This window comes from Diceros bicornis, chromosome 1, assembly GCF_020826845.1.
Source record: "Diceros bicornis minor isolate mBicDic1 chromosome 1, mDicBic1.mat.cur, whole genome shotgun sequence".
Taxonomy (NCBI): Eukaryota; Metazoa; Chordata; class Mammalia; order Perissodactyla; family Rhinocerotidae; genus Diceros; species Diceros bicornis.
Window position 1 is genome coordinate 59,326,305 of NC_080740.1, and position 16,442 is coordinate 59,342,746.

Sequence of the window (16,442 nt, forward strand, 5' to 3'; positions counted from 1 at the left end):
ATTAATATGCATGACAGTGCTGCACATAGTGGTCCTGGATGACACACACAACTTGCTGGATGACAAAGAAAACCCACGGCAAAGCAATCCTATACTGTGCACTGAGCTGGTGCCAGGTAGAACAAGGTGGTAACCTGGATGATGACTTGAGCTAGAACTCATGGCTATTTTATCAATGATTCAAGGTCTCAGAGTACTTGACGTTTAGCATGTGGGCCTACCACCTGGAAGTATGGAGCACTGAAGCATATCTAGGCTCCTAAGTGATAGGCATAGCCAGGCACAAGCTAGTGCTGTTATTAAGGGCAACCAGAAGCCACCTCTATTTGGCATGGTCTTGCTACACCTGGTCTAGGGCCTATCCCAGCCATATCTTCCCTTCCTTGACCCCCAACAGAATTTTACTCAAGCTTACAGGTTCTCTATCCTCTTGATCATTGGTTTGACTCAGCCATCTTCCTCTTTCAATTCTCTCTGTTCCTGTTCAATGATGCTCAGATGTTGAGGATGAACAGGAAACCTTCAGTGGACTGCTGCTCAATACGGCCATTTTCCGAGCATTTTGAGAATATCAACATTACTGGGACTTAGTTACAGAACTATTAATGTGAGATGTTTCTAACTGGAATATTAGAGACAAATGGGGTCAGATTTCTGAGGTCAATTGTCTCCAACTAATATGGGATATCCACAAGGAAAGTCTTTGATGAGAAACTAGACTTCTAGAACAATTTGGGGTTTATCAAAAATTAAAATTGTATTCTCTAAATATTGTCATTTTGAGGTTTTTTTTTTTGCTTAAATTTCTGTATCTCTGGGGAAATGGATTTCTTCATCCTGAATGTCTCATCTAATCAGTAATCAAAAAACCTTCCACAAAGAATAGCCCAGCACTAGATGGCTTCACTGGTGAATTCCACCAAATGTTTAAAGAATTAACACCAATCCTTCACAAACTTGTTTTAAAAGAGGAGCAGGCACCACTTCCCAGTTCACTATGAGGCCAGTATTACCCTGATGCCAAAACCAGACAAATATAACATAATAATATTTCACAAAAAGAAAACTAAATACCAATATCCCTTATGAATATAGATGCAAAATCCTCAACAAAATATTAGCAAACTGACTCCAGCAACATATAAAAAGAATTATGCACTGTGACCAAGTGGGATTTGTCCCAGAAATGCAAGGTTGGTTTAACATATGAAAATCAATCAGTGCAATACACCATATTAACAGAAAAGGACAAAACCATACAACCATCTCAATAAATGCAGAAAAAGCATTTTGCAAAATTCAACACCTTTTCACGATAAGAACATTCAACAAACTAGGAATAATAGGGAATGTCCTCAACCTGATAAACAGCAACGATAAAAACTCACAGCTAACTTCAGATTTAATAATGAAAGACTGAAACCTTTCCCCCTAAGATCAGGAACAAAACAAGGATGTTCCCCTTCACTGGACATCGTACTGGAAGTTCTAGCCAGGGCAATTAGGCAAGAAAAAGAAATAAAATAATCCAGATTGAAGATGAAGAAGTAAAAGTATATTTGCAGATGACGTGATCATGCACAAAAAAAATCCTAAGGAATCCACAAAAAAACTACTAAAATTAATAAAGGAATTCAGCAAGGTTGGAGTATACAAGATCAATATACAAAAATCAGTTGTATTTCTACACACCAGCATTGGACAATCCAAAAATGAAATGAAGAAAACAATTCCATTTATGACAGCATCAAAAAGAATAAAATACGTGCAAATAAATTTAACAAAATAAGTGCAAGACTTATACACTGAACACTACAAAATATCACTGAAAGAAATTAAAGAAGACTTAAGTAAATAGAAAGTGTTCATGGATTGGAAGACTTAATATTAAGATAGTGATACACCCCAAATTGGTCTACAGATTCAATAGAATCCCTCTCAAAATCCCAACTGGCTTTTTTTTGCAGAAATTGGCAAATTGACCCTAAAATTCATACGGAAATGAAAGGGATGAAGAATAGCCAAAACAATCTTGAAAAAGAACAACAACGTTGGAGGAATCACACTTCCTGATTTTAAAGATATAAGTTAGACATTAGATATTTGAATATTTTGATACATTAAACATACACATACTATCTTTTTACTTAATATGTGCTACAAGGAATAATTAGAAATTATCTTAGATTCCATAACAAATTTCTCAAGCTAAACTCTGTAATTATTCAAAATCTCCTTTCTAAATTTGCATTTCAATGAGTGTGATTTTTAAAAACGTCTTATAAGTTTAGTTTGGAAGGTTGGCTGATAGTAAATTTTAGTTTGGTTTCACCAGTAAGCAGTATTGTTTGCTTTACAGTTATTTTATTCAAATGGCCAGCTGATGTATCTACTTTATCTATTTAGTAGAAAATTCCGAAAGATAATTCTTTTTATAAGAATTTCTAATAAAAGCTGCAAACCATTGATATTAACCAATTATTAATGTTAGCTTAATATTTCGAAATAATACTATTTGAATTATTATTTAAGAAATTAAAAATACTAGTTACAATCTAACACCTATTTCACCAATTTATCTCTCTTTTCTCAACAATTAATGTTTAATCTCCTTCTACTTTCCCCCTTCAAGTTAGGAACAAAACAGCCCTTGAGTCATCATGAAGTTTAAAAAACATTCTCTCACCTCTTTTTCAAACAAATGAGACTATTCAAAACTTGGAAGTACAGATTTAGCGTTTTGAACTTTAGGACTACCTGTATTCAAATTCCTTTAATATGATTTTTATCTTTTCTTCAATGATATTGAAGTTCTTGCCTATATTTTACCAGGGAGGAATTAAAACAGTTATTTAATTTCTGGAGTACCCCTCTAACTATTCTATCTCTCTTTGTATATTCAAAATGGAAAGAATATCTTAAATATCATGCTTCAGGTCTGGCAATCAATTGTGTGAATTGTTGTATGAAGCTTTCAGAATGGATCTGCACCTTTGCTGACTGGAATGGAATGGTTTTTCAGGTGATCATTCTTTATATCATTAACTCCTCTTCTATGAAGATAGTAGATTGTTTTTCTGATAAGTTTGGCAGTTTGGGGGAATAATCCATGATATAATATGTTAGACTATCCTTTTGGCCAACCTTCTAGATTTTAACTTTACATCCTGATAACATTTAAAAAAATCTATACACAGCTTTTTCCCCCTCAATATTTGAGGTTACAAGGAATTCACTATGTCACTCAAATTTTTTTTTACCTAATTAATGATCTCAACAAAACACTGTTAGTTTTCCTTCCAATTTCTAAGTTTTGTAAGTACCTCTCTTTGCTGGTACCTATCTCTACAGGGAGGCAAACCATTTTAAAGGTTCTTATATTAATTGAAAATTTGAATACAAATATAGTTGACCTATGATATCTGTGTACTCAAGGCAAGGCTGAAGTTTGGATCTAAATTATCTAAAAAGTTGTTCACCTCTCCAATTCCACCTGGATAGATAAGAGAATGGATTCTGGAGCCACTGTAACAGTTTTAATCCTAGCTCTGCCATTTCACATGCTGTGTGACTATGGGCAGGTTATTTAAATTCTCTGTGCCTCAATTTCTTCGTCTATAAAATGTGGTTAATAAGAGCACCAACCTCATGGAGTTGTTTGGAGGATAAAATGAGTTAATATATGTAAAATGCTTAGAATAGTATCTGACATATAGTGGCACATATATGTTAATATTATCTAGATTTCATTTGCTTTGGATTGACAAAAGGAACTGAAAAGAGCTGATTTGCAACACTATTTCTATGTCAACATATAGGAATAAGTAAACAAAATATGGTTTGAATTTTGTTTTGAACTCTTTAACTTAAACCTAACTAGAACTTGGTTATCGTATTATGAACAATTTGCTCTTTATTTTGCCTAGATTTGTTTTCCATTTATATCTAAAATAATATTCTTTCTTTTTATTCTTTTTGGTATATGTTATTTATTATTTTTTATTTTACTTAATGTTGATACATATTGTATCTCCTCTGATTTGCCTTAAATGTGAAAGAAAATACTAAAGTGTATTAATATTATTATTATTGCCATTGCTAAATCTCTTACAGGAGTTAATTAATAGAACTGGAATCAAAGTAAATTTAATTGAGTAGTGCTTAGCATGCATTATACTCTCATCTCTCAGAAATCTGTATTCAAATTCAGACATGTTCATGGCTGAATATATAATCTGACAAAAATCTTCTTTTATGGGTAGAAACATAATCATTACAGTGGATTAATTAACTTATTTATTCAACTTATAGTTATTGAATGACTACTATATCCAGGCTTCTTTCGAAGTAATTTTTCCTTATACTTTCTATCACTATCAGAATCTAAGATTATTGAAATGCTTTTAAAATAATTCACTTAACATTAATTATATATGATAATTTATTAAGTTGATTAATTAAACTAAATTACAAAATTTTTAAGGAGAGGAAATCCCATATGTGCCAAGATACATGGTACTCCATTCAATATACTAATTGTACTCCCCAAAAATGGCTGGTCTCAGTTAACTTACTGTATGAAGGCAATCACAACAGCTGGACACTGTGCTGGAATTCATGTTATAAACAAGTCTCTCCTCTTCACCATATATGAGCAGACAAGCCCTGAGGCACCCTTTAGTCACCGACTAAAATGTTTAAATCAGGCCTTCTTGTTTTTCCCCAAACCAGCTGGTCGAGGAATGTGATATCTGGGTTAGAAAGGATGAATGTGCTAAGAAGTAAACTCATTATAAAATATAGATATCTATCTAGCTAAATAAGCTTAAGCTTAAAGTTTTTATCTTAACAAAATTCTATGATTTTTACTCACTGGATTTTGTCTTGATATTATCCTGATAATAGTCAAGTAGAATAATCAAGTCCTATCACCCTCTGAGCTTTGTTTTCTGATCTGTAAAACCTCTTTCATTTCCTCGCCAGGGCTAAGAATCTGATTCTAATACTATTTGACTTCCTTCTAAATTTAATGTAGGTTCATACTGTAAAAGAACTTATAACAAAAGTAAGATGCCTCTTCATTAAGCTGTATTACTATTTGCACATCAGTGTGGGAAAATAGAACCTTTCCTTTGAAAAATCGTCTCCCTGAGACCATTTGGTACAGAACACCTTAACAAACTTTTGCATCATCATAAATTCCTCACATACTTGGAAATAAACAGCTACAACTATCATGAATTGTAATTTTATGAGTTTATCTCCCCTGGTTAGATTATGCAAAGGGGCAATGGAATTCTTTGAAGTTCCACTGACAAGAGTGTGGGGAGATGGAGATATCCTCTTGCTCTGTGCTCACAATTATTCTAGGTCATGCAATGTAATAGAATAATCTTATAAATTATGCAATTTGATGGAATGAAAAAGTTTTTAAAAGTTCTATACACTTTAAAAAATGGCTTACATTTGGACGCTTCCAAAATATGCTTCGACTTCAGAAGATTAATTTCTCAGTCAAGACGCAGGGTGGCGCTGCAGGCTAAGATTGTGAATAAAGAGCCCTAAAAAGCTTGCGTATTCCTTTGTTGCAAGACGGAACCAAAAACACATCAAAGAAGCTTTGCCAGCAATACTAGCTTACCAACGAGTTTGGGCAGCGGTATACTCAAAGAAGTTAGAATTAAAAGCAACTCTGTGAGGATTCCACTAAGCAAGAATTCAGAATTGAATATCTCGAGTCTTTTCGTGGTTGCTGAAGGGATTGAATGAAAGAACCCGGATTCCAATATGGAGACGCTAGAGAGAATTCAACCAAACAGGCAAGTGATGGCCTTTATTTTGATGGTGTTCTTGTCTCAGACTCGCCCCGAGCCTATTCGTTATTCTGTGCTGGAAGAAACAGAGAGCGGCTCCTTTGTAGCCCATCTGACCAGGGATCTGGGCCTGGGAATTGGGGAACTGGCCGCCCGGTCGGCCCGGGTGGTGTGTGACGATGACAAGCAGCGCTTGCAGCTGGATCGTCAGACGGGAAATTTGCTTTTGAGGGAGAAACTAGACCGGGAGGAGCTATGTGGCCCCATTGAACCGTGTGTACTGTATTTCCAAGTGTTCCTGGAAACGCCGGTGCAATTTTTTGATGGAGAATTATCAATCCAGGACATAAATGACCACTCCCCAATATTCCCGAATAGGGAAATTCTCTTGAAAATACCAGAAAACAGCCAGCCAGGGGCTATATTTCCGTTGAAATTAGCTCAGGATTTGGATGTGGGCAGTAATGGTCTTCAAAAATACACTATCAGCCCCAATTCTCATTTTCGCGTTCTCACTCGAAATCATAGTGAGGGCAAGAAATACCCAGATTTGGTGCAGGACAAAGCGCTGGATCGAGAGGAGCAGCCTGAGTTCAGCTTGACCCTCATGGCGCTGGACGGCGGGGCTCCACCCAGATCTGGCACCACCATGGTGAGAATCCTGATCATGGACGTCAATGACAATGCTCCTGAGTTTGTGCACACTCCATATGAGGCGCAGGTCCTGGAAAACAGCCCCCTAGACTCCCCAGTACTTACTGTTTTAGCTAGGGATGTAGACGCTGGAAGCTTCGGGAGTGTTTCCTACGGCTTGTTCCAAGCATCAGACGAAATTAAACAAACTTTCTCAATAAATGAAGTCACAGGAGAAATCAGACTGACAAAAAAATTGGATTTTGAACAAATTAAATCTTACCAAGTGGAAATTGAGGCTACAGATGGAGGAGGCCTTTCTGGAAAAGGCACTGTAGTCATAGAGGTGGTGGATGTGAACGACAACGCCCCTGAACTTACCATATCTTCACTCACCAGCTCCATCCCAGAAAACGCTCCTGAGACCGTAGTTTCTATCTTCCGAATTCGAGATAGAGATTCTGGAGACAATGGAAAGATGATTTGCTCTATTCCAGATAATCTGCCATTCATTCTAAAACCAACTTTCAAGAATTTCTACACCTTGGTAACAGAAGGAGCGCTGGATAGAGAGAGCAGAGCCGAGTACAACATCACTATCACCGTCACCGACATGGGATCCCCCAGGCTGAAAACCGAGCACAGCATAACCGTGCTGGTCTCCGACGTCAATGACAACGCCCCCGCCTTCACCCAAACCTCCTACACCCTGCGGGTCCGCGAGAACAACAGCCCCGCCCTGCACATCGGCAGCGTCAGCGCCACAGACGCAGACGCGGGCGCCAACGCCCAGGTCACCTACTCGCTGCTGCCGCCCCACGACCCGCACCTGCCCCTCGCCTCCCTCGTGTCCATCAACGCGGACAACGGGCACCTGTTCGCCCTGCGGTCCCTGGACTACGAGGCCCTGCAGGCCTTCGAGTTCGGCGTGGGCGCCACAGACCGAGGCTCGCCGGCGCGGAGCAGCCAGGCGCTGGTGCGCGTGCTGGTGCTGGACGACAACGACAACTCGCCCTTCGTGCTCTACCCGCTGCAGAACGGCTCGGCGCCCTGCACCGAGCTGGTGCCCAGGGCGGCCGAGGCGGGCTACCTGGTGAGCAAGGTGGTGGCGGTGGACGGCGACTCGGGCCAGAACGCCTGGCTGTCGTACCAGCTGCTCAAGGCCACGGAGCCCGGGCTGTTCGGCGTGTGGGCGCACAACGGCGAGGTGCGCACGGCCAGGCCGCCGAGCGAGCGCGACGCGCCCAAGCACAGGCTGCTGGTGCTGGTCAAGGACAACGGCGAGCCGCCGCGCTCGGCCAGCGTCACGCTGCACGTGCTGCTGGTGGACGGCTTCTCGCAGCCCTACCTGCCGCTGCCGGAGGCGGCGGCCGAGCAGGCGCAGGCCGACCCGCTCACCGTCTACTTGGTCATCGCCCTGGCCGCGGTGTCGTCGCTCTTCCTCTTCTCGGTGCTCGCGTTCATCGCGGTGCGGCTGTGCGGGAGGAGCAGGGCCGCCTCGCTGGGTCGCTGCTCGGTGGCTGAGGGCCACTTTCCGGGCCACCTGGTGGACGTCAGCGGCACCGGGACCCTGTCCCAGAGCTACCAGTATGAGGTGTGTCTGACAGGAGACCCTGGGACTGGTGAGTTCAAATTCATGAAGCCAATATGCCCCAACCTCTTGGTTCAGGACACTGAGAGAGAAATTAAAGACAACCCCAACTGCAGGAATAGCTTTGTATTGAGTTAAGTATTGTATTTCGTCAAGTGAGCCTCTCCTTAATTTTGGCAAACCCTAACTCCCATTGCAATGCCTTTCTTTTAAGAAATTGTAGTGTTGTCTTAATATGTATACTCTATTCTAAACCTATGCATGTCCCTGACCATGCTAAATTTCTTTCTTTTATTAATATTCATTGCACTTAGCATTTTTAGTTACACTGGATATTGAGTATTTTCTCCATATTTCACCTTCTCTCAGTGATTAATCTTCCGTAACTATACATTACTCAAGTAGTATAAGAAGAAATTTTATTTAAATCAACTTCTTAATTAGTTAATGTCTTTTTAATGAAAACTTTTAAAGCTTTTATGTAATCTTGCATTTCTATATATTTGTGGTGCTTGTCTTTACCCTATATCTTTATGTTTGCTAGGCTAGAGTGTTTGAAATTCTTTATAGCTACCTAGGCCTTTTTTGTAGACTATTCCACTGGGCTATGCCCCCTAAGGAGCCATAAGCATATAACTTAGCATACTTGTTTCTCCCAAATTGTACATAAACATGTACTTCATTAAAATATGAATACACTAAAATTGGGACTTTGTCCCATTGTGAACACCATATACGCTATCGAGTATCTTATTTATTTGGTTGCTACTTACCTAGCACATTGTAAGTGCTCCATAAATACTCACTAATATTAAAATTTAAAAATTATTCTCATTTATAGATAATAATTAAAGAAAAATATTATATAATTTGACATCCCTTTCACTAAATAAATCGGTTAAGTCACTGCTTGGTAAAATCTTTTAAAAAAAAGTCTCAGAATCTTAAATAAACCCTAAATCCTTTCAAAGGATTCAAGACTCTGGAGGGCATCATATACTTCCTTGTCCTTCCTTTTGCCCTATAAATAGAAGTTCTAGTGTAGTTTAATGTATGTGTTTCTCTTGGTTTTCCTGCAGCTTCTCCTCACCTTTCAAAAGAGCCAGAGAATTTCTTCTGAGTTTCAGTTATTCTGTTCAAGTCTGATTATCAGGTGATATCAGATTTTCACTTTAAGTTACTTTGCAGACACAGGCAGCCTTTATCAGCAAAATAATGATTTATTTTTAATGTCCAAGTTATCTTCTGTTTTGTTCTTCAATGTAGCTTTCAGATATTTTCTGTAAATTTACTTTTTCAATTATGCTGAAGTTTTATTTGTAAGAGATAAGCATTATGTTGTCCTTTAGGACAAGAAAAATAGAAATAGAAATTACATAAGATAAGAAAGGAACTTATCTGAATTATAATTGTTTTATGTTGTGTTCAATAAGCCAAGTAAGCTGATTATGTGGTTTCCAACTAAATTTATATGGATATAACTATAAGACCACTTAGTTGAACTTATGGCATAATGTGAACAATTAAAGAGCTTGCTTTAAATCTCAAATGTCATCCTACTGGAATTTAATTACTTGCACTTTTCCCTGAATTACTTTTTTCCCTAAGGATATAAAGAAATAAAAAAGGAAAATTACTGACTGTTTAAGTTATTCTTGAAACATAGCTTTCGGCCTTCATCGAATCTAAATATTGAAATTAAAAAGTGATAAAAATGAAAACAAAATTAAAAACAGATATATAAGACATAAATATGGTAGGCAACTTTAATGACTTCTCCATTTATTATTAGCTATTTAAATGAAATAGATTTTATGTATAATGACAAGAAATTTGATTGAAGTTTTCACCAATATATTTCAACATTATGAAAATCTAAGTTCACTTTTTTTGTTTATGCCAGGAAAGTCCAATTAGTATAATCACCCAAATGAGACTGGCCAAATAAACACCCAGAACCCAGGCCTTTATTTATTTACGTTAGTAGATTTGTGAATTACTTTGTGCATTACTTTATGAATTACTGTGTGTATTCATAAAGCATGGATCATTCCTCACCAGCTTAGGGATCACCACCAGACTTTGCTGTAGAATAGACCAACATTTTGAAATTCAATGATTAAAATTTAGTAGTAAACATGGTATAAATAACTTCCACAAAATGCATACCTTATGAAAATAGGCCAGTTCTATTGTTGCAAAACAAAAATACAGAATGGAGGTCAAATACCTGGATAATAACACCCATTTTAATCATATAGTTTCTTAAATGCTTCTATTATATGTGCATTTTTTACAATTCCTTTGTTGTTGTTTTTAGGCACAGCATATAGTGAGTTTAACACATGCTGTTTTGGGGGCAGAAATTCTACTGAAGGCAATGTAGCATCCGTCACCTTCCTTTACTACCAAAAGTTGTAAAATATAGATTTTAAATAGTCTGAAGTTAAAAGTTATGCACATATTTGGTGGAATTATGCTTCCAGGTTAGATGGATTATCTAACAGCAGAAAACAACTATTAAAACTGGTATTTTAAAACCTACAGTAAACGTTATCCTTAATGGTAAATTATTAAAATCTTTCCCTCAGTGATCAGGAATGAGACAAGGATGCCTGCCTTATTGTTTCACTTCAGTGTTTTACTAGAGGTCCTAACCAGTGGAATAAGGCAAAGGAAAAATAAAAGACACAATGATTGGAAGGTAAGAAATAAGAATGTCTGTTTAAAAAAATGACATGATTGTATACACAAAAAGTCATAAAGAATCCACAGACTATTAGAATTAATAAAGGAAGTTAGCAATGCCACTAGATATAAGGTCAGCATACAAATATAAATTGTATTTCTATATGGCAACAAAACCCAGAAAATTAAAAATTTCAGGTATCATTTACAATAGTTTTAAAAATACCAATATCTAGAAACAAATCTAACGGAATATGTATAAGACTTCTACACTGAAAAATATAAAATATTACTGAGAAAAGTTAAAGATCTAAACAAATAGAGGGATATATAATGTTCAATAGTTGGAAGATTCAATGTTGGGAATATGTCAATTCTCCCCAATAAAATCTGAAACAAAATTTCAGCAGATTTCTGTGTGAAAATTGGCAAGCTGAATCTAAAGTTTATGTGGAAATACAAAAGAATAATAACCAAAGAAATCTTGAAGAAAAAGAATAAAACTAGAGAATTTATCTATCAGATAATAAAACCCATTATAAAGCTGTAGTAATTAAGACAATATGGTATTACAGGATAAACCAAGAGAAAAATTGATAAAAAGAGTCGAGCAGACCTATGGTCATCTGATTTGTGACAAAATGACACCAGAAACAAAGGGGTGCAAAGTCATTTGGATATTTATATGAAAAAAATAATTTTTACTCTAATCTCATTCATATGAAAAAATTAATTTCAGGAGGATTATAGCTTTTACTTGAAAAGTCAAGTAATTAATTTTTCAAAAACACCATACAAGAATATTTTCATTATCTTGGGGTATGCAAAGATTTAAAGAGAACACCAAAATCCTAACCATAAATTTAAAATATTGACAAATTAGACTAAATTAAAGTTGTTTGTTCATCAAAGATACCATAAGAGAGTTAAAATCCAAACCACAGAGTGGGAGAAGATATTTGCAATACATACTTCTGAAAAAGTACTTATACCCAGAACATATAAGGAACTTCTAAAGATCGATAAGAAAAAAAAGGCAAATGCCCTAAATAGAAAAATAGACAAAAGACTTAACAAGCACTTCACAAGAATGTACCCTAATGGCCAATAAACATGCAAAAATGTGCTCAATTTAATTAATCATCAGGGAAGTGCTAATTAAAGTTACACAGCAGTTAAAATTAAAAGACAATATCAAATGTTGACAAGGATCTGGAGAAACTGGAACTCGCATTCTTTGCTGATTTGGATAAAACTTCATTTGATAACTGTTTTTGCAATATCTGCTAAAGCTAAATATAGGTGCACATCTTAACACACAGCAATCTAGCTCCTAGGAATATATTCAACATAAATGCAGACATACACACCAAAAGAGGTACAAGAATGTTCATAGCAGCACTACTAAAATATCCCCCAACTGGATATTCCCAAATATCCATCCCAATGTCCATCAACTGGAGAATGGATAAACAAATCATAGTACAATCATACAATAGAATAATGTAAAGCAAGGAGAATAAAATAAATTAGAACAATGTGCAACAGATGAATTTTACAAGTGTAATGTTGAGCAAAAGAAGCCAGTCATGAAGAAGTAATATTCTATAATTCCATTTGTACAAAAGTTCGGAAAGAAGACCAAAAAAACCTTTATGATAGAAGTCAGGAGAGTGCTTACCTCTAGGGGGGAGGCTAGTGACCAGACAATGAAGGGAAAGAGCTTCTAGGGTTTTGGTAACATTTTAGTTTTAATTTAGGTTCTGCTCAGAGGAATGTGTTCACTTGGTGAAAATTCATTGAGTTCTACACTTATAATTTGTGCCCTTTTCTGATGTATGTTATATTTCAAAATAAAGATCATTTTCGTAAAACTGTAAACTTTTGTAAACATCCATTATCACTTATTTCTTGAATATCATCAAGTAAGAGACCCACAAGAGAAAGTTTCTTCGTGTACGCGAAAGATACTTTTATAAGAATACTAAGTATTCTTTCACTGAAAGTTAACTCAGCAAATGTTTATTTAGAACTTCCAGTAACTAAGAACTGGAGATACGATGGGGAACACTTCTGTGACTTAAAAAGGATATTGATATACACCCGAGTTATAATTAGGAATGAAATGGCAAACACTATATGCAGTAGTAAATAAGGACGCCTGGTGGCGCTGCAGGCTAGGAGTATGAACGAAGGGCTCTGTGGATGCCCGTGACGCCATTAAGCTGGGAATCAGAACTCTGAATGCTTCCTAAAAGAAGGAAGCATTTTAGGTAAGATCTAGGGGCAGAGATTTTCAGAGAGGGCATCGTTCTAGTGCAAGTCAGAACTATCTAATTCGAGATTATTTAACAAATCACCTGGGTTGATTGTACACCGACTTGAAGAAACTGCACCTCCTTGGATCGGATCTGAACAATGGAGACTGCGCTAGCAAAAACGCCATGGAAAAGGCAAGTTATCTTTCTTGCTATATTGTTGCTTTTGTGGGAGGCTGGCTCTGAAGCAATTAGGTATTCCATGCCAGAAGAAACAGAAAGCGGCTCCTTTGTGGCCAACCTGGCAAAAGACCTGGGGCTCAGGGTGGGGGAACTGGCCACTCGGGGCGCGCGAATCCATTACAAAGGAAACAAACAGCTCTTGCAGTTAGATATAAAGACCGGGAATTTGCTTCTGTATAAAAAACTAGACCGGGAGGTGCTGTGCGGGGCGACAGATCCCTGTATACTGCATTTCCAACTATTACTGGAAAACCCAGTGCAGTTTTTTGAAGCTGATCTGCAGCTCACAGATATAAATGACCATTCTCCAGAGTTCCTAGAGAGGGAAATGCTCCTAAAAATTCCAGAAATCGTCCAGCCAGGGACTGTGTTTCCTTTGAAAATAGCTCAGGACTTTGACATAGGTAGCAACACTATTCAGAACTACACAATCAGCCCCAACTCCCATTTTCATGTTGTCACTCATAATCGCGGAGGTGGCAGAAAACACCCGGAGCTGGTGCTGGACAAAGCGCTGGATCGGGAGGAGCAGCCGGAGCTCAGTTTAACCCTCACGGCGCTGGATGGTGGGGCTCCGCCCAGGTCCGGGACCACTGCAGTCCGCATTGAGGTCGTGGACATCAATGATAACGCCCCTGAGTTCTTACAGTCGCTGTATGAGGTACAGGTGCCGGAGAACAGCCCCCTAAACTCCTTAGTTGTCGCTGTCTCCGCCAGAGATCTAGATGCAGGAACGAACGGGAATGTAGCCTACGCTTTCTTCCAAGGTGATGAAGTTACTCACCCATTTGTAATAGACGAAATAACAGGAGAAATTCGTCTGAAAAGGGCATTGGATTTTGAGGCAACTCAATATTACAACGTGGAGATTGCAGCCACAGATGGCGGGGGCCTTTCCGGAACATGCACCGTAGCTATAGAGGTGGTAGATGTGAACGACAACGCCCCTGAACTGACCATGTCGACGCTCACCAGCTCTACCCCAGAAAACTCCCCAGAGACTGTAGTTGCTGTTTTCAGTGTTTCTGATCCAGACTCTGGGGACAATGGTAGGATGGTTTGCTTCATCCAGAACGATGTCCCCTTTCTCTTGAAACCCACATTCAAGAACTTTTACACTCTAGTGACAGAGAGGCCACTGGACAGAGAGAGCCGGGCCGAGTACAACATCACCATCACCGTCACCGACATGGGATCCCCCAGGCTGAAAACCGAGCACAGCATAACCGTGCTGGTCTCCGACGTCAATGACAACGCCCCCGCCTTCACCCAAACCTCCTACACCCTGCGGGTCCGCGAGAACAACAGCCCCGCCCTGCACATCGGCAGCGTCAGCGCCACAGACGCAGACGCGGGCGCCAACGCCCAGGTCACCTACTCGCTGCTGCCGCCCCACGACCCGCACCTGCCCCTCGCCTCCCTCGTGTCCATCAACGCGGACAACGGGCACCTGTTCGCCCTGCGGTCCCTGGACTACGAGGCCCTGCAGGCCTTCGAGTTCGGCGTGGGCGCCACAGACCGAGGCTCGCCGGCGCGGAGCAGCCAGGCGCTGGTGCGCGTGCTGGTGCTGGACGACAACGACAACTCGCCCTTCGTGCTCTACCCGCTGCAGAACGGCTCGGCGCCCTGCACCGAGCTGGTGCCCAGGGCGGCCGAGGCGGGCTACCTGGTGAGCAAGGTGGTGGCGGTGGACGGCGACTCGGGCCAGAACGCCTGGCTGTCGTACCAGCTGCTCAAGGCCACGGAGCCCGGGCTGTTCGGCGTGTGGGCGCACAACGGCGAGGTGCGCACGGCCAGGCCGCCGAGCGAGCGCGACGCGCCCAAGCACAGGCTGCTGGTGCTGGTCAAGGACAACGGCGAGCCGCCGCGCTCGGCCAGCGTCACGCTGCACGTGCTGCTGGTGGACGGCTTCTCGCAGCCCTACCTGCCGCTGCCGGAGGCGGCGGCCGAGCAGGCGCAGGCCGACCCGCTCACCGTCTACTTGGTCATCGCCCTGGCCGCGGTGTCGTCGCTCTTCCTCTTCTCGGTGCTCGCGTTCATCGCGGTGCGGCTGTGCGGGAGGAGCAGGGCCGCCTCGCTGGGTCGCTGCTCGGTGCCTGAGGGCCACTTTCCGGGCCACCTGGTGGACGTCGGCGGAACTGGGACCCTGTCCCAGAGTTACCAGTATGAGGTGTGTCTTACAGGAGGCTCCAGGTCAAATGAGTTCAAATTCTTGAAGCCCATTCTCCCCAACCTCCCTCCCCAGAGCGCTGGCCAAGAAATAGAGGAAAACGCCACCTTCCGGAATAGCTTTGGATTCGACTAGGGATTGGATCATGATGCACTGTTGTCATTTATCTCTAATTTCCCCAGATACGGAATTTGAGAGAGTCCTGGAGAAAAAAATCCCACCTTCAGGTACAGCCTTGATTTACCGTTTGTAATGAATGTGTCCATTGAACTTTTCTTGTCTAATTTTGGAAAACTCAATTCTATGTCACTGCATTTATTTACAGAGTGCCATTCCAAATCCATACATGCTGTTGATTTCCCTGAAATTTTTGGTCCTTCTTTTGGTGTTTGTTGCCATGAACTGTCTTAATAAAATCAAATATTAATTGTTTTTCTCTGTATTCTATCCATTCTGTTTCATCACACTCTAAGTATATTTAGTGATAAACAGCAAAAATAAAAAATGTTTTAACGTAATTTTCTCTGTTTTGTTTTCAAACGAATACATGCATATGATAACAAATGTATTATGTGGGGAAAATAATGACGAAAAGCAATGATCTTCTATCTACTCTTCTTTCCTAGCTCTCATCCCCACTGGCAAACGTTTTTTAAAACAAAATTTTATTGAGTTATAGCACATATACAGAAAAGTAAACAAATCTTTAATGTTCAATGTATTTTCAGAAAGTGAACATACTTGGTACCAGCGTCTTAATAAAGCAATGAAATATTACTATCGTTCCAGGTGCCATACAAATTACCCCTTAAAAATCACTACCAGCCCAAGTATAACAAATGTCCTGACTTGTAATACTATAGTTTTGCCTGTTTTGAATTTATATAGGTGGAATAGTAGAGTATGAACTGTTTTGTGTCTGACTTCTTTCACTCAACATTATGTTTATGACATTTATCCATGATACTGCTTTTAATTTTGGTTTTTCATTCTCATTGCTGTGTAGTATTCCACTATATGAATATTTCACTATTTATTACCCTGTA

General features: G+C 39.7%; 2 protein-coding genes across 3 annotated transcripts; both read left to right on the plus strand.

Moving 5' to 3' along the window:
• Positions 1–5,554: 5,554 nt before the first annotated feature.
• Positions 5,555–12,615, plus strand: LOC131406449 (protocadherin beta-4-like). 2 transcript variants are annotated; one of them, XM_058542446.1, is made up of 2 exons: positions 5,555–8,068; positions 10,629–12,615. In XM_058542446.1, exons 1-2 carry the CDS (start codon positions 5,788–5,790, stop codon positions 10,772–10,774), a joined length of 2,427 nt encoding a protein of 808 aa, XP_058398429.1. In that variant the 5' UTR covers positions 5,555–5,787; the 3' UTR covers positions 10,775–12,615. The 2 variants fall into 2 exon arrangements, with proteins under 2 accessions (XP_058398429.1, XP_058398436.1); XM_058542453.1 differs by lacking the exon at positions 10,629–12,615 and adding an exon at positions 9,117–9,746 and having other exon boundaries at positions 5,558–8,068.
• Positions 12,616–12,720: 105 nt separating this feature from the next.
• Positions 12,721–16,315, plus strand: PCDHB5 (protocadherin beta 5). The gene has a single exon (XM_058542467.1). The coding sequence runs from the start codon at positions 13,144–13,146 to the stop codon at positions 15,529–15,531; it is 2,388 nt and encodes a 795-aa protein (XP_058398450.1). The 5' UTR covers positions 12,721–13,143; the 3' UTR covers positions 15,532–16,315.
• Positions 16,316–16,442: the final 127 nt, after the last annotated feature.

Coding starts and splice junctions, on each gene's coding strand:
- LOC131406449 (XM_058542446.1), top strand. CDS start 5,788: ATGGAGACGCTAGAGAGAATTCAACCAAACAGGCAAGTGATGGCCTTT. Junction 8,069..10,628: donor GACAGGAGACCCTGGGACTG/GTGAGTTCAAAT, acceptor TCTTTCCCTCAG/TGATCAGGAATGAGACAAGG.
- PCDHB5 (XM_058542467.1), top strand. CDS start 13,144: ATGGAGACTGCGCTAGCAAAAACGCCATGGAAAAGGCAAGTTATCTTT.